Source organism: Diplotaxodon limnothrissa, linkage group LG11, assembly GCF_057381915.1.
Source record: "Diplotaxodon limnothrissa isolate DT_005_m linkage group LG11, D_limnothrissa_male_GT1.1, whole genome shotgun sequence".
Classification (NCBI taxonomy): Eukaryota; Metazoa; Chordata; class Actinopteri; order Cichliformes; family Cichlidae; genus Diplotaxodon; species Diplotaxodon limnothrissa.
The window spans coordinates 4887259-4910398 of NC_140606.1; the positions used below are offsets into that span (position 1 = coordinate 4887259).

General features: G+C 40.2%; 1 protein-coding gene and 1 pseudogene across 4 annotated transcripts in view; both read left to right on the top strand.

Moving 5' to 3' along the window:
* Nucleotides 1-23140, top strand: part of adgrb1a (adhesion G protein-coupled receptor B1a) — a 161614-nt gene that overhangs the window by 46355 nt on the left and 92119 nt on the right. For 2 of the 4 annotated variants that reach the window (XM_085364986.1, XM_085364989.1), the window contains exons 2-12: nucleotides 3374-3532; nucleotides 4232-4336; nucleotides 6394-6561; nucleotides 6947-7111; nucleotides 7890-8054; nucleotides 8878-9042; nucleotides 9319-9420; nucleotides 9533-9639; nucleotides 9872-10066; nucleotides 12156-12224; nucleotides 13490-13598. In XM_085364986.1, the coding sequence (XP_085221112.1) occupies nucleotides 3374-3532; nucleotides 4232-4336; nucleotides 6394-6561; nucleotides 6947-7111; nucleotides 7890-8054; nucleotides 8878-9042; nucleotides 9319-9420; nucleotides 9533-9639; nucleotides 9872-10066; nucleotides 12156-12224; nucleotides 13490-13598 (1509 nt within the window). Of the gene's footprint in view, nucleotides 1-3373; nucleotides 3533-4231; nucleotides 4337-6393; nucleotides 6562-6931; nucleotides 7112-7889; nucleotides 8055-8877; nucleotides 9043-9318; nucleotides 9421-9532; nucleotides 9640-9871; nucleotides 10067-12155; nucleotides 12225-13489; nucleotides 13599-23140 lie in introns of all 4 variants that reach the window. The other 2 variants (XM_085364988.1, XM_085364990.1) reach the window with 2 other exon arrangements.
* On the top strand, nucleotides 16615-21202 carry LOC146622227 (uncharacterized; annotated as a pseudogene).

The following is a 23140-nucleotide window of genomic DNA, read 5'->3' on the forward strand; positions in this document are numbered from 1 at the left end:
CAGGATTTTTCCAGTGTGACTTTTTGTGGACGTGCTACTCAATACTGGACTGCACTTGGACTTTGAAATTAACCTTCTTGCCCACTCAAGAGTTTGCCTACCTGTTATTCATGCAACTCATTATTCATGTAAAGCTCAAACTCTTGTGCCTGGGTCCATCCACCTTGAGTTCACTATGACAAATGAACTTCTCAAACTAGCAACATGGACTTTATGTAGAAGAGAGCAAGGTCTGATCCTCTGCTTTACCTCCTAACCTTTGTTTCCCTTCAACTCACCTTACAGTTGAGATAAAAAACTAAAAAACAAATTGAGACCTGGGGAGATCTTCACAAAAGATTATTTTGCCTGTCACCTTTGTGAACATGGCTTATGAAACTTGGACCCTGGAACTTTCTAGGGAGGATTGTTTTTCAGTTGGTTGTCCAACTTGGTGTGCTGCAATATCCTGAAGATGCTTGGACGTCAGTAGTTTATGTGTTTTGTGCATTCGTATCCCAGGATGTCAGTTAATGTTGTTTTGTCAGATGTCGCCTGTATCTCCCTATATCAGACGAAATGATGGCCCTGTTTGGTGCCTTCAAGAGCCTTTCAACTTTAGGTACAAAACTTGGTTAGATCTGGGGAATGGTTGTTGTTTCAGTAAAATCTGCTCCTTCACAATAGTAGCAGTAATAGCAGTTTTGTCTCTATACATTTTTTTTCCTTTAAGCACCATTAAAATAAGGAAAAGCCAACCGAGCCAGAGAATGGATGGCTACATTCTTTGTTCAAGAAACATCAGGTTTGCTGTTATTTTTAATATAAAGAAGAGAGGAAGTGAGTGCTCTGTTTACACCTTCATTATACTCCTACCTAGAGGCCTAGTAGTGATTTTATCTGTTCTCAACAACCTACAGTGCTGCTCATATTACACATACAAATATATAGATAAATGAAAGAACACTGTCAGCTGTTTCAGTATTAATTAATAACATTTATTGTTCTTGCTGTGAGTTGAAGGGAAACAAAGGTTAGGAGGTAAAGCAGAGGATCAGACCTTGCTCTCTTCTACATAAAGTCCATGTTGCTAGTTTGAGAAGTTCATTTGTCATAGTGAACTCAAGGTGGATGGACCCAGGCACAAGAGTTTGAGCTTTACATGAATAATGAGTTGCATGAATAACAGGTAGGCAAACTCTTGAGTGGGCAAGAAGGTTAATTTCAAAGTCCAAGTGCAGTCCAGTATTGAGTAGCACGTCCACAAAAAGTCACACTGGAAAAATCCTGAAGACAGAGACGGCAATTTAGTCATGAAGTGAACATAAAACTAGAGAGTGAAGCTTAACATTACAACTGCAACTTAACAATCTGGCGAAGGTAGATGGAAGAAACCACTGTGATGAAAGATGACAATCCTGATCACTGTCACTCCTTCTAGCAACCGAACCAAATACTTTCCTAGGGGCTAGGCTAGAGGTTACAGGAATCTATCTAACAGCAGGCAAAACAGCAGGTTCTTTCAGATATTTCACATTAATCCCTAATTGTTAATCAATCAATGATAGAAAAACTTTGCTCTGCTCCAGAATCAATTAGAGCCTGCAGGGCTTGCATGTTTTGACCAAAACAAACGTTTGCTAGTAACTGTAAACTTGGTGGGGGATTTGCCTTAGCTCTGCCTGTCGGTACAGCTACAGTTTCTGATGGGTGTGCTCTTTTTTGTTTGACTGGTCAAGTTGCAACAAAGTGAACGGTCTTTACAACTACTGCTCCCTGGAAAGGGGAAAATTTCTTGGGGACCAAGCATCCTGCAAAGGAGGTGGTGAAGGCTTCAGTAGAAGTTGTGGTTGGAGGTTGATGTGAAGTATTGTCAGCAGCTGGAGGTTGCAGAAGAGCTCTGATTTGGGCAATGGGCTTTTGGAACGTCCTGAAATATATTCTTTTTGCATTGGATATAGTTCTTGTTTATGTCAGCTAAGCATTATTCCCTGGTTAGTGCTAGCATTTTGAACTGTTGTTGTGTCTGCAGAACCTTAGCCTGTCAGAACCTGTCTGTGAAGGTTCTCAGTCATCCAGGTTATTGTAGTCTAAGGAGCTTGGAAAGAAAAGTGTCTGCACTTCTTTAAGTGGCTTGAAAAGCAGCTTGAGGTAGTAATACAAAGGATAACTATTCTGACAGGTAATCACTGTTGCAACTCTATGAACTCTTAAGTATTAGAAATAGACAGAATTTTAGAAATTACTTTAAAAGCTAAAGGTTATAGTAACCACCTTAACACTGTGTAGAAATGTAACAAGGTTAATTGCTGATTCTAACAGCGCCCGTCTCGATCCTAGCTCATTTTCACGTGTTTTGATGTCATTTTATATTATGTTTCGTGTTTAAGTCATTTTTGGTAGTCTTAAGTTGATTCTCTAGTGTCTAGGTTGTTCCTGTTTAGATTTGGATTATTTAGGATTCCCCCTTGTGTCTTTGCCCTCTGTGTCGTCGTCTGTGAGGCTCTGATTATATTTATTGTGAGTTCTTGTGTTTCCCTTGTGTTTCATTTGGTGTTCCCTGCCTGTCATGATATCAGTGCTTCCCCAGTCATGTCTCTGTCTATCTGCAACTCTCTGTGTGTTCCCATTACTTCCTGTTTTACTTTGGTAGTCTCCTGTCTGTGTGCACCTTGTTTTGCTTTGTTTCTCTTATTTTGAAGGTATCTTGTCTCGTGTGTTATGTTTAGCTTTGCGTCCTCTGTCTCGTTGTGTGTAATCTGCCCCAGTTGTGTTCCCCATGACTTTCCTGTTCTCTCGTCATTCCCTGTGTATTTAAACCTTTTTCTTTTCTTCTGTCCAGCATTGCGATCTTCCTCATACCTGTCTGTGTGTTCTGTCTGCCAAGCCTATTTTGTATCTTCAAGTTTAGTAGATTTTTTTCCTAGTGTTCAGCATTAAAGCTGCTTTTTGAGTTACTTTTCACATCCTGGACTCTGCATTTGGTCCTCCATTCCTGCCTGCCACGCACAGTTTATGACAGAAAAATTCAAAAATTCAAAATTCTACATACATGCAAACCTTGTCATCACAGTATGCTTGACTGACCTAACTCTTGGAATGTAGGCTTCCCAGTATGAGGTAGGGCTGTGTTAGCATCATTATGGCATACATTTTGCATCTGTTTTTATTTGTCATTTTTTTAAGATTGGAGATGTTCAGCTCCAAGCTGTGTTTCTTCCTACACACTATATGCCTTGGCAGCTCTTCAAAACTGAAGCTTTGCACAGAGGATTGTAGGATTTGAAGATCACTCTCCATTAGATGAGCTCAAAAACACATGGCATTACAAGTGAAAAACACTGCTGCTAAGTTAACACACAGTAAGTAACCACTACTGTCTGTGTGTCTCCAGGTGGCTGGAGTGTGTGGGGCCAATGGGCACAGTGCAGCAGCGAGTGTGGTGGAGGGATCCAAACCCGGATTCGGACCTGTCGGTCACCTCCGGAGGAGTCGTACCTGTGTGAGGGCATAGTGGAGGAGGGCCGGCCCTGCAACTCGCAGTCCTGCACTGGTAAGCTCCTTATTCTTCGTGTTCATTTTTCTATGTCTGTCAGTGAGGGTGCTTTAAGCTCTGTGGGTAAATACAAGTATGTGGTGTGTCCAAACTGTGCTTTTACAACTACTTTTTCTTTACCTTTCCTTTCTTAACATCTTGTTCATGTGCTTATGTATCCATTCTCTGTAAGTCAGAGTTGTGACTTAAAGAGTGCATGTTGGAAAGGGGACTTTGATCGATGAAAAATAAGAATGACATGGTCAGGTTTTTAGGCAGTATGTCAACATCATTAGCCCACAAATGACTAAAGGGACATGAAAACAACATCAGAGTTCTGTTTTATTGAAGCCATTTACCAAGAGCTGCAATGTTTCACTGGTTAGAGCTTTCTTTATTTATACAGAACTGGCGGTGCATGACTGACAGCTAAAAAATCAGATTACACTCATTACTGTTGATGTTATTGCATGTCTTTTCTATTTAGTTATGCCATCACAAGGAACATTATACAACAGCTGACAATATAAAGAGACTACTGCGCACACACACAGCACACTAACACAGACAGCACAACACAAGTCCCAAGTTTGGCTGATGCTGTTCTGGGTGACCAATCACGTCACGGTTGTGTCCCAAATATAAGGCATTAATGAAGGAGCTCTGGTTGCTAACCCCCGCCCCTCCTTCCCCCGGCCTTGCCTCACCCCCCTTTAGGCAAAGGTCGCCATCTCTCTCGCAGCCAATCGCTTCGCTCGGTGGACAGCCGCAAGCGTGATGACGCAGACAAGCCCCGCAGTGGACAGCAGAGTTCTCAGACAGGTAAGACAACGGGACGCAGAGGGATCCCATGCATCAGTCACTGCGGCAGCTTGGGTGATAGCAGCATATCACACAAAAAACATGACACCCACAATAGAGAGAGTTGCATTCACTTACAGCACATCTATCAAAATCTCCCACAGTAGTGCCTCGTCCGCAATGGACTAATTCCAACATGGACCCTGCCTGAACATGGTAAAATTGTATTTTTGTGAAATTATGGCAGGACATGGTCCCCTGTCTGTAAAACAACACATCAAATGAAGTCTTCCTTCTAAGTGATACTCCACCCAAAAGTTCAACAAATTTGGATCTTATTCATGCTTTATTTGTGAGGAAGACAAATTTCATTTCTGTCCTTAACCCTTTCATGCACGAATTATGACAACCTCAATCAGGATTTTTTTTCTTAAGTATTTTTATTCATCTTTAGGCATGAAAAAAAGATTTTTGAACTTCATTTTTTTTTAAACATGTACTTTTCAAAAAGTTTTGTACATGTCCACTTAGGTGGACAACATACGTTTTGACTTGTGAATTTGACAAACGAATGAACAATATACGCTGTGTGTTGTGTTTATGTGCAAGTATACCATCAACACTGACACAAATACAAGAAAACAGCCTTTGAATAGCTGTCCACTGTAGTGACCACTATGCGTGAAAGGGTTAAAATATAGAGCTGGAGAGTAGCCTAGCTGAGCAGTGTTGGATAGAGTTCCATGTAAAAATAGCAGGTTGCATTACAAGATTATTGCCATTTACAAGCCCATCTGTTATGTTATGGTTTACATTTTCCTCCTGGTGTAATGACTTTATTTCATTGGATAGTCAGTTTTCATTTCTTCCTCCCACACAATGGGGCAACAGCGAACAAGGAAACACTGTAACATATTTATTTACTATATATTAAAAAATAATATATTTAATTGGTTGCTTATTTGAACATTCAACTAAATCGCATTATTACAATGCGTAATCCTACTTTGTCATAGTTATACACCCACCACTGTAGCATAGCTTATAAAATTAGAAGTCAGTGGCAGACACACAGTATTTAATTACTATGGTGGAAGTATTTCCCCACGAATTCCAAACATACACGGTGACATTAATATGATATTGTAACCACAAACCTTCAGAAGGTTCCTGCACTCCTGGAAGCTGCTCTGGAACATAACTACATAACAAATGTTTAGATTTAACTGGATCTCAACTCTCACTGCTAAACTGGGCTAATCACCTCCAGAGTCCACCTGTGGCTGGGGTTGTTGAACCCTGACCAAGCTGTCACAGGGCAAAAGACATGGCACACCCTGGACCACAGCTATTGGTCTTTGGAAAACAAGACAACATACAAAGCCACTGAGATCTGTTTAAGATACGGGGGTAAAATTTACAGCAAAGATAGGTTTTGAGTGGAGTATTACTTTTATTTGCTAATTGATTCCCTACTTCCTGTTTACTTCTTTACCTGCTTCCCACCTGAGACTGCCCACTTTTCCCTTATTGGTAAAGTGACCCACTGAAGAGGCAGTCGTGGGCAGTGAAAAAATCGCTGACATATCCAGAGTCATGGGCATTAATTTCCACTGGAAGTCGATGCCAAGGATATGACATCAGAAACTCAGCGAAGGAAAAGACCAGCAGCAGACCAAAAGCTGGGGCCCATTTCAGGGGCTGTCTCCACTGAAGGACAACATTTGGGAACTTGTGTAGAGCCTTAGAAATTTAACTTGGACAGGAAAATTTCACTTTCTTGTCTCTATTCTGTAGTGGATTTGAAGACTGACTAGGCACCATTATCTTTGTCTGCTAAAGAAAGGACATTTATCAACACCTTTGGAACAGATTCATATACTAGTCAGGAAAATTACGCCTTTAATGGAGGCAGCCCTTAAATGCAGCACAGCGAGAATGTACCCTTTATCAGAGCACAACCCTTCCTCTTTTGGCCACAGAGGCTAGATCCTGCATGATAATTAGTTATGGTCCTGTCCTTTCCTTTCGCTCCTCTTTTTTCCCCTATCCTCCTTTACCCATCCCTTCCTCCTCAGTAGACTCAGCTTCAGGTGAGGAGTGGTCATCGTGGAGTGTGTGTTCTGCCACATGTGGGGAGGGCTGGCAGAGTCGCACTCGTTTCTGTGTGTCCTCCTCCTACAGCACCCAGTGTAGTGGGCCACTGAGAGAGCAGAGACCTTGCAACAACTCTGCTGTTTGTCCAGGTAAGCTCCCACCCCCCACCCCAAAATCCCTCCTGCTGCCTCCCTGTGCTCACCCAGCCCTCTCCAGGACCCTGCCTCACCCTTACGAGACCCACATGATTCAGCGCCACAGTTGCAGCAAGTCTGTGGCCTATGGGACAACGTACACCTCACCTCACAAGCATGACTGGGTTTGCGGTTTTAGAGATTTTAGGATATTCTCACACTCTCATACAACCAGAGCAGACATACTGGGAGACTCCTAAACTTTGAAAGTACAGTGACCACATTGAATTAGCACAGATTATCCCAGATAACTGCCCACGGTTCACTGTGGCAGTGAAGGTATTGTGTTGTCTTGGTGTTTGTCTGTCTATAAATCATACGCTAGCTGCTCTGATTGCAGTGCACGGAGTGTGGGACGAATGGTCACCATGGAGTCTGTGTTCATCTACCTGTGGCCGAGGTTACAGGTCTCGAACACGAACCTGCACCCCTCCGCAGTTTGGGGGAGATCCATGTGAAGGGCCAGAGAAACAGACCAAATTCTGCAATATAGCAGTCTGTCCGGGTAAGGACCTCAGATGTGATTTGATTTCTGAAGATTTTCATGGTAATGTTAATAATGATTTAGGCCACTTATTAGATTATTTAACATCATGCCAAACCCCCACCCACTTGCACTTATGTACAGTGGGGCATAAAACATACAAATTTAACAATCACTCCCACCTCACACAGCAGTAAGCCAAGTGTGGGGAGGTGAAGAATAAGAAGAATTCAGATTATCTTTATTCCTTAAGCAAAAAATGTAGTTGCTGTATCTGCATGTTTGTGAGTGTGAACATGACATTATCTTACATGTGCACAAAGGTCTGACTGTTTCAAAAGTCTGCGACTATGAACGCTACTGGGCATGCTGTTTTAGAGTTCTGAGCACAACCCTGGAAACACAAAACTAGTTTACCTAAAACATACTTAACCTGTACTTTGTCTGTTCAAGCAGCTATAAGATGCTCCAGTAGAAAAAATCATGTTAATGTGAAAAGTCTGCTCAAGAATTGGAACGGTACAACTCTATTTATGGTAAATGGCCTGTATTTATATAGCGCTTTACTAGTCCCTAAGAACCCCAAAGCACTTTACATATCCAGTCATCCACCCATTCACACACACATTCACACACTGGTGATGGCAAGCTACATTGTAGCCACAGCCACCCTGGGGCGCACTGACAGAGGCGATTATAAAATGTGTTTGTTGTATTTTGAGTGTTATAGTATTTCAAACAGATAGCGTTCTCTTTTGTTCTGTTTTCTTGTTGCTGTGGTGACCTTGGCCTCTCTCAGTGGATGGCGTCTGGAATGAGTGGTCCAGCTGGAGCTCCTGCTCTGCCTCCTGTTCTAATGGAACCATGCAGAGAACCAGGGAGTGTAATGGCCCCTCATATGGGGGTGCTGAGTGCAGAGGCGAGTGGCTGGAGACTGTCGACTGCTTCCTTGGAGAGTGTCCAGGTAAGAGAGCCAGATGCTAAGTTGAAGAAAGATAGTTACTTAACTCCACATTTACTACAAATTACACAGACCTTCAGATTACTAGCATTGCATTTTATAGTATTTCGTAATGACCTAAATTCAGAATATTTGATTTCCTTTTCTCACTTCTTTAATAAAATTTGGGTTTTTTTTATTGGAGAGCTTATTTTCAACTCCATGTTTTTATTATGAGGCTATACTAGGTTATCATTGTGACAGAAGAACAACAGCATGAGTGAAAGTAAAGATTGACAAGACAGCAGTGTGACCTGCTGTGATGTACAGTTTGGAGATGGTAGAACTAACAAAAATACATGAGGATAAGCTGGAAGTGGCAGAGTTGAAGATACCCAGATTTGTATTGGGAGTGATCCAGATGCACAGGGTTAGAGTGAGGACATCAGAGATACAGCTCAGGTTAAGTGCTTTTGAGACATAATTGGTGAAGCAAGGCTGAGATTGTTTGGACATGTGGAGAGAAGGGATAGTGTATATAAAAGATGTTGAATATGGAGCTCCCAGGCAAGAGGAAGACCACTGAGAAGATTCATGGATGTAGTGAAAGAGGACCTGCAGAGGGATTAGTGGGAAAGATGAGGATGCTAGGGACAGGGCGAGATGGAGGTGGACAATCCACCATGGCGATCTCTTTTTCAGCCAACTGTGCTGAATGAGATTTCATAAATATAAAAACAGAACATTATGGTCCGCATAATGGTTAAATTCACTTCATTGATAGCAAATGTGTAAAATTTACATGTTCCTGTTGTATTTCATTATCATTATTCACTCATTCTCTTAGTGGATGGCAAGTGGCAGACCTGGTCCTTGTGGTCGGGTTGTTCTAAAACCTGCGGAGGGGGGAGTCAGCAGAGAAACCGGATTTGTTATGGGCCCTTTTTTGGAGGGCAGCCTTGTCCTGGAGAGCGGGAAGAGGTCCGCAGCTGTAACAAAAAGAGATGCCCAGGTCAGTGGGTGGGCGCAGTTTGCTCCACTACATCAAAGACTGAAAATCAGAATCAGAATCAGAATCAGAATACTTTATTGATCCCTGGGGGAAATTATTTTTTGTTACAGTGCTCCATTTTAAACCAACATTAAGACAAGACAGACAATACGCTAACTAAGAATAGTACAATATATACATATATATACATACATAGTGCACTACTTAGACAGTCTACCTCCTGGTTATGTGATTAATACAATTGCATGACACACTTTGATGTTTCTCTGGTAACAGAACCACATGAAATATGTGGAGAAGACAACTACTCTAATGTTGTGTGGAAGATGACTCCAGCTGGAGATACAGCAGCAGTACGCTGTCCTCCCAATGCCATGGGTGAGCTCTTCCTGCATGTAGAAAGATTACATTTGCATGTCCTGTAAAAGCATGATGTAACAAGGGCTCACCAAATAATTGAAGGTTAATCCTCATGTGTTTCCCCATACAGGGCTTATCCTTCGCCGCTGCACCCTGGATGAGGAGGGCATTGCCTACTGGGAGAATCCCACTTATATGAAGTGCATTTCTAATGACTATCGCAGTATACAGACTTTAGTGAGTCTAAATAACTTGCAAAAGATGCATATGAAGATATTGCAATGTTTTAGCTGTGTCTGGGTAAAAATGTATGACACATGGCATACATGTTAATTCTTTTTTTTCATTAAGTCTAAGTTACATTGAACTGTTATTATGCTGTGTTATCACTTTTGAAAAAAAGACATGGATACTGCTGCTGTGTTGACCACTAACTGTGAAAACTAACAGAAGCCACTTTCTCTGCTAGACTCGGGAGCATCTGTCCAAAGCGCAGCGTGGCCTTGTGGGAGATGGAGTATCAGAAGTAATGACAAAGCTGAGGGAAATATCCAGTGATGGAACCAGCTATAGTGGTGATTTGCTGGCCATTGTAGATGTGCTGAAGAACATGACAGAGATCTTCAGGAGGACATATTACAGCCCCAGCAATGAGGACACGAGGGTGAGCTGGTACACGGTTTTACCACTGTGCTGCAGCGTGTAATACAGTGTGAAAGTGTCTTCTTCCCTTACAGGTAATCTCTTAAGATCCAAAAGGTCACTGGCAACCCATGTAGGGTTAGAGCTAGGATTTTTGTCTTGTTGTCTAACTCTTTTGTGCCTCCTTCTCTAACACCAACCTGTCACGGCTCCTCCCTGAGCCTGGCTCTGCTCTGTTTCTTCCTGTTAAATGGGAGTTTTTCCTTCCCATTGTCGCCAAAGTGCTTGCTCATAAAGGGTCATATGACTTTTGTGTTTTTCTCTCTATGTATTGTAAGGGTCTACCTTACAATATAAAGCGCCTTGAGATGACTGTTGTTGTGATTTGGCGCTGTATAAATAAAATCGAATTGAATTGAATATTCCTTTTATAGAGTTTTTGCCCTTTTAGAATACCCAAATAAAAATGTATTAAACAGAAAAAAAAAAACCTACAATGGCTACATATAATGCGAAACACTGGTTGGAAACTGTGGATTGAGCAGGTTGGTAATTACAAACAACCTCTTGGCTGGAGGATAGCCATGTCCCTGCAAAATGACTTGGGCAACTAAGGCAACCTTGTTTTCATGCAGGAGTATAAACAGAATAGAACCAGCAGAGTTAAGTCCACTAATCCAAAGAGACGTGGTTGCTTTCAGACTTGCATGCAGACTGACTGCAATACACTGGCAATCTGTCTATCTTTCTAAGTTAGACAGCAGTTATTTGCACACCATTTGAGTTACACCATGATGTTTTTTGGACACAGGTTACCTCCCACCCTGTGCAATCTCCCTGCGATTAAAATTTGTTGCCCAGTGGTTGATTGTGTTGATGATGGCTGCAACTACTTGAAATGAATGCAAAAAATAAAAAATAAATCTGAGCAATCACCGGCGAAGGGGTCATAATACAAAAAATCCAGTCCTAACCTAGACCCTAGACAGGTCGCTGGTGGCCTGGTAGAGGTGAAAGACACAGGATGACAAATTTATACATGTTGATATTCAGTTGATGCCTTCTGCTCTCCAGCTGGGAAAGGCTGTGTTCCTATACCCACCTAACAATGTAAATTGACTGTTTCTTATATAGAACCTATGTTTTATACTACAAATGTATTGAATAAGAGGAATAAAAAAGATGGATGAATGGATATTCTATTTCAACGTGCAATCTAGGCTACAAAGTTCAGTTCAGTTCATTTTTATTTCAAACATATACATTCACCAATATTTCATAAAATCATTCCATGCAGTTGTTTGAAAAGGAGTAGGCAGAAGTATATACTTATTTAGCCCTACCCCCTCAGGTTTACATCCTCATCATCTAAATTTGAACAACAAAAACGTATACAATGCCTTCAACTTTGAACATAACATTACAAAAAATATTTTCTCATATTCAACTAAAACTATATTTAGATTTGCTAATTTACAGAAGAAAATAAAAATCACTTTGACTGCTGTCTTGGGTTAATTGCATTTTCTTCATTCTTACTTATTTAAAATTTCTTTTTTGAGTTTTATTTTAAACTGGTTAATATCACTACTGACCTTTTATTTCTTCTTTTAACTCATTCCAGAATTTAGCTCCTGCTATTGAAATAGACATCCTTTTCAATGTTGTTCTTACTCTTTGTTTTTTTTAATTCTGCTTCCCTCTAAAATTATACCTCCCTTCTCTTTCTAAGATTTCGATTGGGAGCATCCCTTTCCTTGCCTTATATATTATTTGCACTGTTTTAAACTTCACCAGATCCTGGAATTTTATAGTTTGTGTCTTAATAAAAAGCACACGTTAGTAAAAGTATATTGTAAAATATGCAGTTAAATTTTTTTGCTGTATTTACTTCTTACTGATGAAGTTGTAAATCCTATTTTGTCCTTTGTGAGATTTTAAAGATCCTCTAGTCTCTCCTTGTCTGAATAGCAACAAACTTATAATTTCTGGCTAAAAACTGTCCAAATATTTGTCCCTCAGATTCTGCTACATAACCAAGTTGGCAGCCACTAAGAAGGGTCTAGAAGGATTTCAAAAAACTGAATGCAAATCATTTTTTTCCTTTCCAGAACTTTGTGCAATCAGTCAGCAATCTGTTGATGGAAGAAAACAAGGAGAGATGGGAGGAAGCACAACTGGTTAGTATCAGCCTCTCTTTCTAAAATAGGACCTGTCCTTGTCTGTAATTGCAGCTCCTTTTGAACTTTGTGAGCAATAATAACTTCAACAATCAAGGAGAAATCCTGATGGCAGCAGAGATGACAAAGACACAGGTGGACAAACAGCCCACCTGTGTCTTTACAGACAGAGGAGAAGTGAAAGGGGAATGCGAGAATTGCTGAAAGACAGAAATAACTACAGATAATGACGCAAACACCCACTCATCCATCTGCTGCACTTATTCACTCTGTGCCTCCAACAAGCTGTCCAGCATCCGCCTGTTCTCAGGAATTTCAGCATGCAGACAGAGAAATAATGCTAAATAAAACAAGCTGCTCTACTCCAACTGCTTCAGATATCTTAAAATGGAAATGGCACACTCTGTGTTCCCCCAGCATGGTCTGAATACACGAAGGAGAGCGAGCATTAGCATTTCAACCACTTTACTTTACTATCGTTATTATCTTCAACATTGGGGAGTAGTGAATCACATCTGATTAAACTAAAAAAAGATGCATTTTGCATTTTCATGCTGATAGTTCATTCATATTTGCACTTTTTAAAATAATTTTTGTGCCATTTAATACTACAAGCAATATGAGGTTCAGATTCTTTCATAATATTGAAGCCCCTCTTTGATCTAGGCTGTGGCGAAGGCACTCGCAAACGTTCAGAGACCTTTTGAGTTTGAACTGCTTTTGGCCTCTGACTAGCTTTACAGTAGCACAGCCATTTCTGTCAGCGGTGATTAACTCCAACCGTGGCAGCCCTGCTTAGAAATGTAAGGTTTCCTAACTTATTTTGCCATTTAAAAAAAATGTGATTTGATGTAATAGCAGATGTTGCATCACTGCAATGTATTTAATCAAAAAGTCAAGCTTTTAGCCTTGAGGCCTTTATCACAGCCATTTATTTCTCATCACCTGCATTCAGTAGAACCGTGTGCCGTCTTTTTCTTCAGTATTGAAAATAAGAACAAAGCTGCAGTGTATTTCCTGTCATCAAAAAGAAAAAATGGTGATGTACAAATTGTAAATGTTCATGTTGGTTATAGTAGTGTGGGCTATAAGACATTGTGACACTGAACTGAAACAGGACGCTATGGCAATACTTGTCTCAAATTCCAGATTTCCTATAAAAGGCCTTTTGTGTGTCAAGTGCTCGAACAGCATTTCAGAACATTTGCCTCAAATCCATAATCCTTTTTCTTTTATTCTGCTCTCATGTGTCTCTGTTTTCTCAGCTGGGGCCAAACATCAAAGAGCTTTTCCGTCTGGTGGAGGACTTTGTGGATGTCATTGGCCTGAGGATGAAAGACATTCAAGACATGTGTGAAGTCTCCGATAACCTAGGTCAGTCTTATCTCCATCTAGAAGATCTCCACACCTCTCCCTTTTTATCAAAGAAATTCTCCTATCACACCTATATTCTCTGAAGATAAATCTTCATAAATGCAATAGCAACCACTAAAAGTGAGGACACAGGATGGCAGCCTGATGGTTAAAGACATTTCCTTTGGGTTCAGTCTAAAAAAAAGCTCCATCAACCAATGGCTATATGCCCTGTCAGATTTTAGCCCATATCAGTTTTTGATAGAGGCCAATAAGTAACAGGAAACTGCAGAGATAAAAGACATATTTCAGAAAATAAAGAACATTACTATGCTTTTTTTCTTTTTTGAAAAAAATGTCAATAATTTTTGATGCATTTGATTTTTCTGGCTCCTGACTGACAAGAACAAGGAGAACCTTTTTCCTCTGATAAAAGACAAGACACGGTATTATTTCTGCAGCCTATCCCTGGAATACACCTTCAAGCAAAAAGTCAAGCAGACGTGCTCAAATCTATACCACAATCTTCTCTGATAAGACAATAGTGCTAACCAGCCTGCAATGAATTTATTTTAACTAGTCTTTGTTAAGGAACATACACTATACTGCATGTACAGTAGAGTACAAAGAAGGCAGCACACATTCAAGCTGACCTGGACATTTGCATTGTCACATTCAGTTCCTCCTGGTAATGTCTGCAAAAGTTCAGCTCTACAGTGCATGTGTGAAAACAGCTATAGATAGAACTAACAGAAAATGAAGTAGTACATTAGGAATAAATTGGTAGCTATAGCTGGTATCCCCAGTGGTAAAGCTTTTTAAATGTCAAATATTAATTCAATTCACAAGCTATTTTATTTAATTGGATAGCTATGTACCTCCAGTTTTCAGTGATTTAAAATTGCACTTTTGTAAAACTGGGCTTATTACTTTCACTCGGGGGTGAAGGTTGGTGTTGGAAACAAAACACGTGAGACAGAGATGTCCTAGCCTTGCATCTTATGAAGCTTTAGTCCATCCATTTGTTCTCTTTCACTTATTCAATTCACAGTTTGCTGGAGCCTATCCCGCTACCATAGGCTGAAAGGTGGGGCACACCCTGGACAGGTTGCCAGTTTGTCACAAGGCCAACACAGAGACTTGACAACCGCTCACACCTACAGTGTCAATTTAGAATCACCAATAGAGCAAATGGTACAAGCGCACGCAGGCTTTCACAAGAAAACAGTCACACAGCGATAAAAAGAAACACAAAAAATGGCAAGAAGCTGTTGTATTATTAACCGCAATAGCCGGTCGCATGACAGCCACGGGAAGCCAGCTGTTTTTTTTTTTTTATCAAATTCTGTCGTGGAAGAGAAATTGTTCGAGCCATGTTTCCAAAGTAACAAAGAGGCGACGGATGGCCTGGATTGCAGCCATTCGAAGACCAAATAACGTCCCAGAACACTCCAGCTCACACGTTAGTCTGCTCCAAGCATTTCCACAAAGGTAAGTCTTCTCTTGTAGTTATTACGTAATTTATCATAACACAATTGGCGCCGGTGTGTGTGGCTTGCCGTCTGTCTCTGTCAATTTGTTTTTGTTTGTTTTGTTTTTTACAATTTGTGCCACCCAAATCAACTCGCGACTGGTATATGAACGCTAAAAACTTTTGGATCTTTAATATTTTCTGACAAATCAGCAAGGACAAACAACAGGGTATCCCCTATCCCTGGCTGATGTTCCTTCTTACCTGCTACGCGGAGCACTTCCTCCTGCTCCAACGCATCGTCGCAGACGCCGCGGTAAACGTGCCGGTCGGCTAGTGAAGCTTAAAGCTTGCCTTACTTTTTCTCTAGCAGCTGCTCCAGTGGATTATAGTCTATTCCATCGCATCCCAAGGCATCTCCTGGATCATGTTGCTCCTTGTCTGGTTCCTGTCGTACGCTCGAGTGGACGTGAGCCTGCTCGCCGGTGTTTTTCACGTCTTGGGCGTTGTGGAATAAACTTTGTGAATTTGCGCCCATTAAGTTGGGCTTCACAGACAACTTCCGCCCAGACTCCAGCTCCAACGAGGATGGGTTTTAATAAATGCCGGGTCCATAGCAAGTAAAACATTTGTCTTAAATGATTTATTTTCTTCAAATGGATTGGATCTCCTTTTTGTGACTGAGACATGGATGAAAATGGGTGAGTCTAGCTTCATTTCTGAAATATTGCCCTCCGACTGCTCATTTTTAAATGCTCCAAGGATATCAGGTAGAGGAGGAGGAATATTGACAGTTTTTAAAAATAACTTTAATTGCAAACAACTCCATGTACCGGTTCCCCCTCCAGTTTTGAACTTTTGATAATTGAACTGGGACATTTCAACCGGTTGGGTGTGCAGTAATCTACCAACCACCGAAGTTTAACAAAGACTTTTTGAATGACTTTTCATGTTTCTTGGCTGACATTGTGCCTAAATATGATCGGATTTTAATAGTTGGTGATTTTAATATTCATGTCTGTTGCTCTGATGGACTGCTTGCTCAGGAGTTTTTAAATCTTATTCAATCTTTTAACTTTGTGCAGTTTGTACAAGGCCCTACACACCAGCAGGGGCACACTCTTGACCTGGTGTTATCGTGCGGTTTATCTGTTTTTAATTTGGAAATTGGGGATTCCGTGTTTTCTGATCACAAACCTGTTTTATTTGACATTTCTCTTGTGCATGAGTTTAAAGCTCGTGCTCCACCCAGGTGCTGTCGAATATTTAATTCTTCCACTGTTGCTCTCTTCTACGGAAGCGTAGAGCTGCCACCCAGGCAAAAGGAAAATAGAAGTATATCACGTTATAATGTGAAAAGTTTATTGTTCTAACAATATACTTTTCACGTTTGAACAACATAACATCACGTTATTACAATATACATAATTATCACGTTCGTACAATATAATTATCATATTGTACGAACGTAATCATATATTGTACAAATGTAAAAAAAAGGTACCATTAGAATAACATTTTTTATTGTAAGAATGTAAAACGCGTTGCGTTCGGGAACCCAAATCCATGGTAGATGTGGAGAGCTCACGCTCTTCAGAACTGGCACTTAACTTTCAATGCCCTGCTTTCAACATAGACACAAACACTGATAGCCCACTTCTGAGATTTCTTCGGAATCGTGGTGTACCTGAGGACTGTCTCTTATGAATGCTACAAGAACGCGTAAGTGCTCTCTCAAGGGGGAAATTTGTAAAACTCGCTTTTTACGAAGTTACAGCATCTAAAAATGTGACATATTGCTAAGTTAGCAACCACAGCGCTTTTCGCTTCTCTCGCTTTGACTGCGTGAGGACGTAACGGTAGGCTGCATTGGTGTGGATCTATATGGAATCGAGAATGTAAAACAAATTAACCCACTGTATAACCCTGGGTCGTTGTTATGACCACGGTTATTAATTGTTACTAATTAACCCTATGCAGATTCCAGGTTTCTTAAATATATCACTATATTATGTGATGCACAATGTTTCCTTGTTTATATAAAACAAATGAATTAAACTGTGCTTATATTGATATTTGGCTTCAATTTAAAAAAACAATGAGTTAAACCCTTTGTGCACTGTGCAACTGAAAGATACGTGAATACTAATTTACTTTTTCAAAAGTGGGCATTGTATATACTGTAATATTTCTATTAATGACATGTTAGAGAATCTGATTAATGTTGCTGGCATAAAGAGAGGAAAAGAATAAATGCTAAATATCGATGGCTGCCACTAAAATAATAATAGACAATTATCAAAACACATGTGAAATTTACATACATTTCTTTAGTGAGGTACCTCATGTGGTGTGGCAGCAGGTATACCTTGTACTTCTGTATACTAATAAATATCTCTGTTATTACAGATTGATCCCACAGTGATTGATTTCATGGAAGACAAGACCCTGTCTGGTTACATCCCAACATATGGTGATCGGATAGCTGCCAGACAGTTCTGCTTGGAAAACAGTGGTGCAAGTACTAAGGAATCAAGAAAAAACTCATTGCTTGAAAAATTGAAGGAAAAGATGGGAATCAATGAAAATGAGAAGAAACCTGATCATGAGGAGGCATTTGTTTCTAAGAGAAAAAGAACATATGCAAAAAACAACAAATGGGCTGAGAAAAAGACTCGAAAAATTGAGTTAGGGTGGATCCATGAAGGTAAGCAAGTGAGAAAGCGCAGAGGAGGAGGAACAAGGACCTTTGATGTGCCCAAAGACTCCAAAAAAGCTGACATATTACAGTATGCTAAAGATCTTTTCTTTCCAAGTGGAAAAAGCAATTTTGGAAGATGGGAGGTGTTCAGTCATGACCAGTGTTGGGTAAGTTACTTTAAAATAGTAACTTAGTTACATTACTAGTTACTTCTCTCAAAAGTAACTCAGTTACTTCAAGTTACTCGTTACTTTCAAAGTAACTAGTTACTAGGGAAAGTAACTTTGGTTTTACTCAGAATTCTCTTGTTAATGTGTTTCTTCCATAACTTTGCCAGTCTTCTAGCTTGCTTACTTGCCACAAGTGCACTGTGCCACCTACCAATAGATAGGAAAAGATAATGTGTATATTTCCACGAGAGAAATCCCACGCCTGGACCGTCATTGACTGCTGCCATGATTCTAGCCTACTCCACAGCGTCATGTGCGCCTTTTACATCCAACACAAAAACTGCAGTCGTGGTGCTTTGATTGTACTCAGAACTCGGAAATTCTGCCTTCTGAATAGGAAGATGTAGGTAACACCAGACTGCAGATGAGCTGCATACAGGGCTGGACTGGGAAAAAAAAAATCGTCCCGGGCATTTTGACTAGAGACCGCCCACCATTATAGGAAAAATCATAAAGCCTTTGAATGAAAACAAACGCTGTTGTGACAGTGATGTTCACTGTTTTGATGGTATATATGCATCAATCTATCAATCGTTTGTTGTAAGACTCAGATAATTATTTTTTAAAAGCTAGACATTTTAAATGAGAATAAGAAAGAAAAGTATTTCTTTGTGCCCACCTCTCCCTGTTAATGCCCTACATGCCCCCCTGGCAACACTTTGCTAGACCCGCCCCTGCACAGTTACCAGCTGTCAGCTACCTAAAAAAGGATCCTGGGGTTATTTGTCTCTCAGAAACAGTTCATAACTTCCCTTCAACTCATTCATGTCAGCTAAAAGGTAAACCTGTTTCTCCATCACAGCTCTGATGATCCAGTAAGGACATCTCCTGGTTTCATCTTCATGTTTCCCTCTCACCAGATATACAAACCGACATCATGACCAGCAGCTTTTTTGCAGCTGTGGCTCCAGCAAACATCAGCTGATACTAGAAATTAATATTAAATAAATTCTAACAACAGCTGATCAAGCTTAAAAGTGCTGCTGTTGTTTAGCGCGACATCCGCTGGTTCCTCTTAAGGCGCAAAGTGGGCGATAAACAAACAAGAGAGCCGATCAGCTGATCATTGATCAGGTTTCATGATTGAAGTAGAAACGGGAGAGGGAGGGGGGAGAATGAAAGAAGAAGAGGCAGCTGTGCAGCGTAAACACAGAATAACTCCAGCTTTGTGTCTTTTTCATTGTAGCTGAATTACGGGACAAACTGTTCCCTTTCACCTCAATAAGAAACGCGTAATATTTTCTCTGAATACCAGACGGGACGGTTGGCAACTCTAATAACTTATGAACAAAATAAAGTTCAACTTCATTAACTTCATAGCACCACCCAGCTGTATAGAAACTCCGTCATGCTAGCTAGCACGCAGTACAGAAAAAGTCAGAATAACGAAAATAAACTCCACCTAAACTTGGTTTATATCTGACCCAGATAGACTGCAGGTCATAACTTCTTACCTGAAGTTCAGTTCACCTGATACTTGGACCGGCGGCCGCCTCGGGTCTCTTTTCCTTCTGCGTCCCTTTTCCTTCATCCACCTGCTGGCCTCCACCACTTGCTAATGTTACTGAATCTGTGGAAGCTCCGTGATAGCCACCACACGAAGTAACGAGTAACGAGCCTATCTAAATCCCAGTAACGACTAACGCGTTCCTGATTTTGGCATAATAACTAGTTACCGTGCTCGTTACCACAATAATAACGTAGTTACTGTAACGCGTTACTTAATAACGCGTTAGTCCCAACACTGGTCATGACATATTAGACTATCAGGAAGAGGCTGTATTTGGTGGAGATGTCAGAGTTGGAGAACTCTACTCAGCACTTAAAATGGGAATGTTGAGATTTTACTTGTGCACAAGAAGATTTTCCAATGATGAAGATGATGAAGAAGTTTATGATAGAGGGAAAACACATGTAAACAATGTTACACAACTGACTGACTCACATCAAGGAGATGAAGAAGCTTCTCACACTGTTGTGGTCTCATCATCAGAATCTAGGAATGCTGATGAAGATGTATTATTAGACACATCTGAGGTAATGATTGGACCCTCCCTTGGAGAGCCTCTGTCTTGTCAACTTGATGACACTGTAATAGATGAACCATTCCTGCAGTTTGAGGAAGATGATCTGGTCATCACATCCATTACACTTCCTCCAACAAACACAGCAGTCAGTAGTCCAGATACATCTATAAGCAATGAAGCAATAAGCTCTGCAGGATCATATGATTGTCTGCGTTACCATCAAACTTCACAGGGTTACTATTCTGGAGGAGATGATCAGCCAGTTCAAAGATCCAGCACTCCTCATACAACCTCTAAAATACACCTACATTGATGAAAAAGGAGCTGATGCAGACGGTGTATCAAGAGATGTGTATGCTGCATTTTGGTCAGAGTTTGTGGACAACACAGCTGAAGGAGAGGAGTTCAGAGTGCCATCACTGTTTCCTAAATGGCAGGAAGAAGAGTGGAAATCCATGGGTAGAATTTTACTGAAGGGATTTCAAGACCATGGATATTTCCCTTGTCGCCTTGCTCCTGTTTTCACAGTGGCACTCATCTTCGGTGAGAATCAAGTATCAGATGATCTGCTGTTTGAAAGTCTTCTCTTTTACCTAAGTCAATCAGATAGAGATCAGATAAAAAGGGCACTAAAAGAAGATCTTTCAGATGAAGACAGGGATGAAGTGCTGGATCTCATGGATCGCCTGGATGTATCAGTGCTTCCAACCAAAGAGAACTTAAAAGGCCTTCTGAAAGTCGCACACAAACAATTAATCCAAAAACCAGCATATGCCGCAGAGAAAATGTCCTTAGTTGCAAGCCACTTCCTAAAAGCTTTTCAAAGCCCACAAGATGTCCTACTAATGTATGAAGATAAAAAGCCAACAACGAGAAAGCTTTTGAAGTTGCTTACTGTCTCTCCCACCACTCAAGCAGAGAAGCAGAGCTTCAGATTTCTGCACCAGTACATCAGAGGACTTGAAGATACAGGGCTCAGAAGGATGTTCAGGTTTCTTACTGGGTCAGATGTCATCTGTGTTGACAAGGTTGAGGTACTGTTCACGCCTGTGGATGGACTGGCACGACGACCTGTGGCACACACACGCGGCCCTCTTCTGGAACTACCATGGACATACACGTCCTACCCAGAACTACGAAATGAACTGGACAATGTTTTGGCTGCTAAAAGCTCTTATGAGTTCAGCATAGCTTGATTAAAGTCCATCATGTTTAAACCAAAGAATAAAAGGTTTGCACTAACAATGACGGGCTATGAAGCTATAAAGTTTGTTAAACCCACAAACAGGAAACACATCATTGTATAAAAAAAGAAAGAGCTTAAATTTCAGGGAAGTGTTTTATTAGTAACCCCCCCCCCCCCCCCCCCCCAAAAAAAAAAACAAAAAAAACCCCAAACATTCTTTTTTTCATATTTGAATTTATTTTCAAAAATTGTGGATAACATCAATTTGTTTCCACCATGAAATATGTAGATTTCAGTTTAAATTTTCATACTTAACATTTAAACTAGTAAAACTTTTAACTAATTATGTTTAATAAGTTCATATGGTTAGCAGCAAGAGGTGAACTATGCTTATTATTAGTTCTTATCATGTGTCAAGGTCGTTTCCACAGGTCTGTGGTACAGTTTTGTTGGATACAAGATGTCTGCTAGAGGGGATGTTTTGTTTAGTAATAATTCAAAAGATTTAATATTAATTATTTTCAAGTATCTTTTTTTTTACCTTTCCACCAGTCATTTGTTTAGAACATATTTTAAGGGAATAACTTTGGAAGGCAATGTGTTTGATGCAATAGTTGACTGGAATAAAAGACAGAAAATTGGCACACAAGTTAAGTTTTGTAGTGTTTATCAAGAGTCTGTGTTTTCTTTTCCTTGAACACAAATAAAAGGGAGGCTAACATCTAACAGTGTTTGTTAATTATTAAATAATGCAGAATTTTTATTTACAAGAAACTGTTTGTGGGTGAATAACAGTTGCACAATGTTTCAGTAAAATTGAAAACAATATTTCATGAATGAGAATATATGGGATCAGCAAAAAATGTTTTTTCGACAGTCTTAAAACAGAAATCAGATATAATAGAAATTCAGTTAAAAAAATAATTGGAAATGCCAAAAGGTTGAAATTATTCAATGCACGTCTTTCTGATTTATTTTTAAAACATTTTGCGTATTCAAGCATTTACTTCAATGTTCTCATTTCAATTAATAAACAGATGTCAAATGTTTTCTTTAGATGGGAAGCAAACACCTGTTTTTTGCATAAATGTCTCAGTCAAAATATTAAAAAAACAAAAGCAATACTAATACAAGGACCTGCTTTAATTTTGATTCTTCACTGGAGTACACAGATTTGGTTAAATATATTTAGACAGGCTTGCTTGCTACTATCTTGAACCGACAATCCAAACAAAATAATGATTGTCTTTTCTGATCCTGTCCTCCAAAGAGATGAGGGATGGTGTACATGAGAATCGGACGTCCACTTGGAACAACAGCATTTCTGCTTCTGCGTATTATGTGGGTGTTCCACATATGTGCAACTTGCTGTAGCTCTTCCTATTAAATATTAAGAATTTTAAAAAATTTCATATCACTAAAAGAACACATTTCTCTTGGCTCAACATGTTACCCAAAAGCACCACACAGTGACAGTCAGAAAAACAGAGTTTATCAAAAATACTCAACAACAAGAATAACAGTGGTAAACACGTGATACTGTGGAAGTAATTATTAAAAGTGAATTGTTTTAGACAGTGTGATTTTATGTTTCTGGCCAGTGAAATATGCATTTTTTTCATATCCTGAACCCAGTGATAATAGGGATGGTGCATGATGGGTGTTAAAGCAAACTTTTTATTCTCTCTCCGTGTCTCTCTTTCTCTCTAACACACACACACACACACACTAATAATAATGGATTGGATTTATATAGCACTTTTCAAGGCACCCAAAGCGCTTTACAATGCCACTATTCATTCACTCTCACATTCACACACTGGTGGAGGCAAGCTACAGTTGTAGCCACAGCTGCCCTGGGGCAGACTGACAGAAGCGAGGCTGCCATATCATGCCATCGGCCCCTCTGGCCAACACCAGTAGGCGGTAGGGTAAAGTGTCTTGCCCA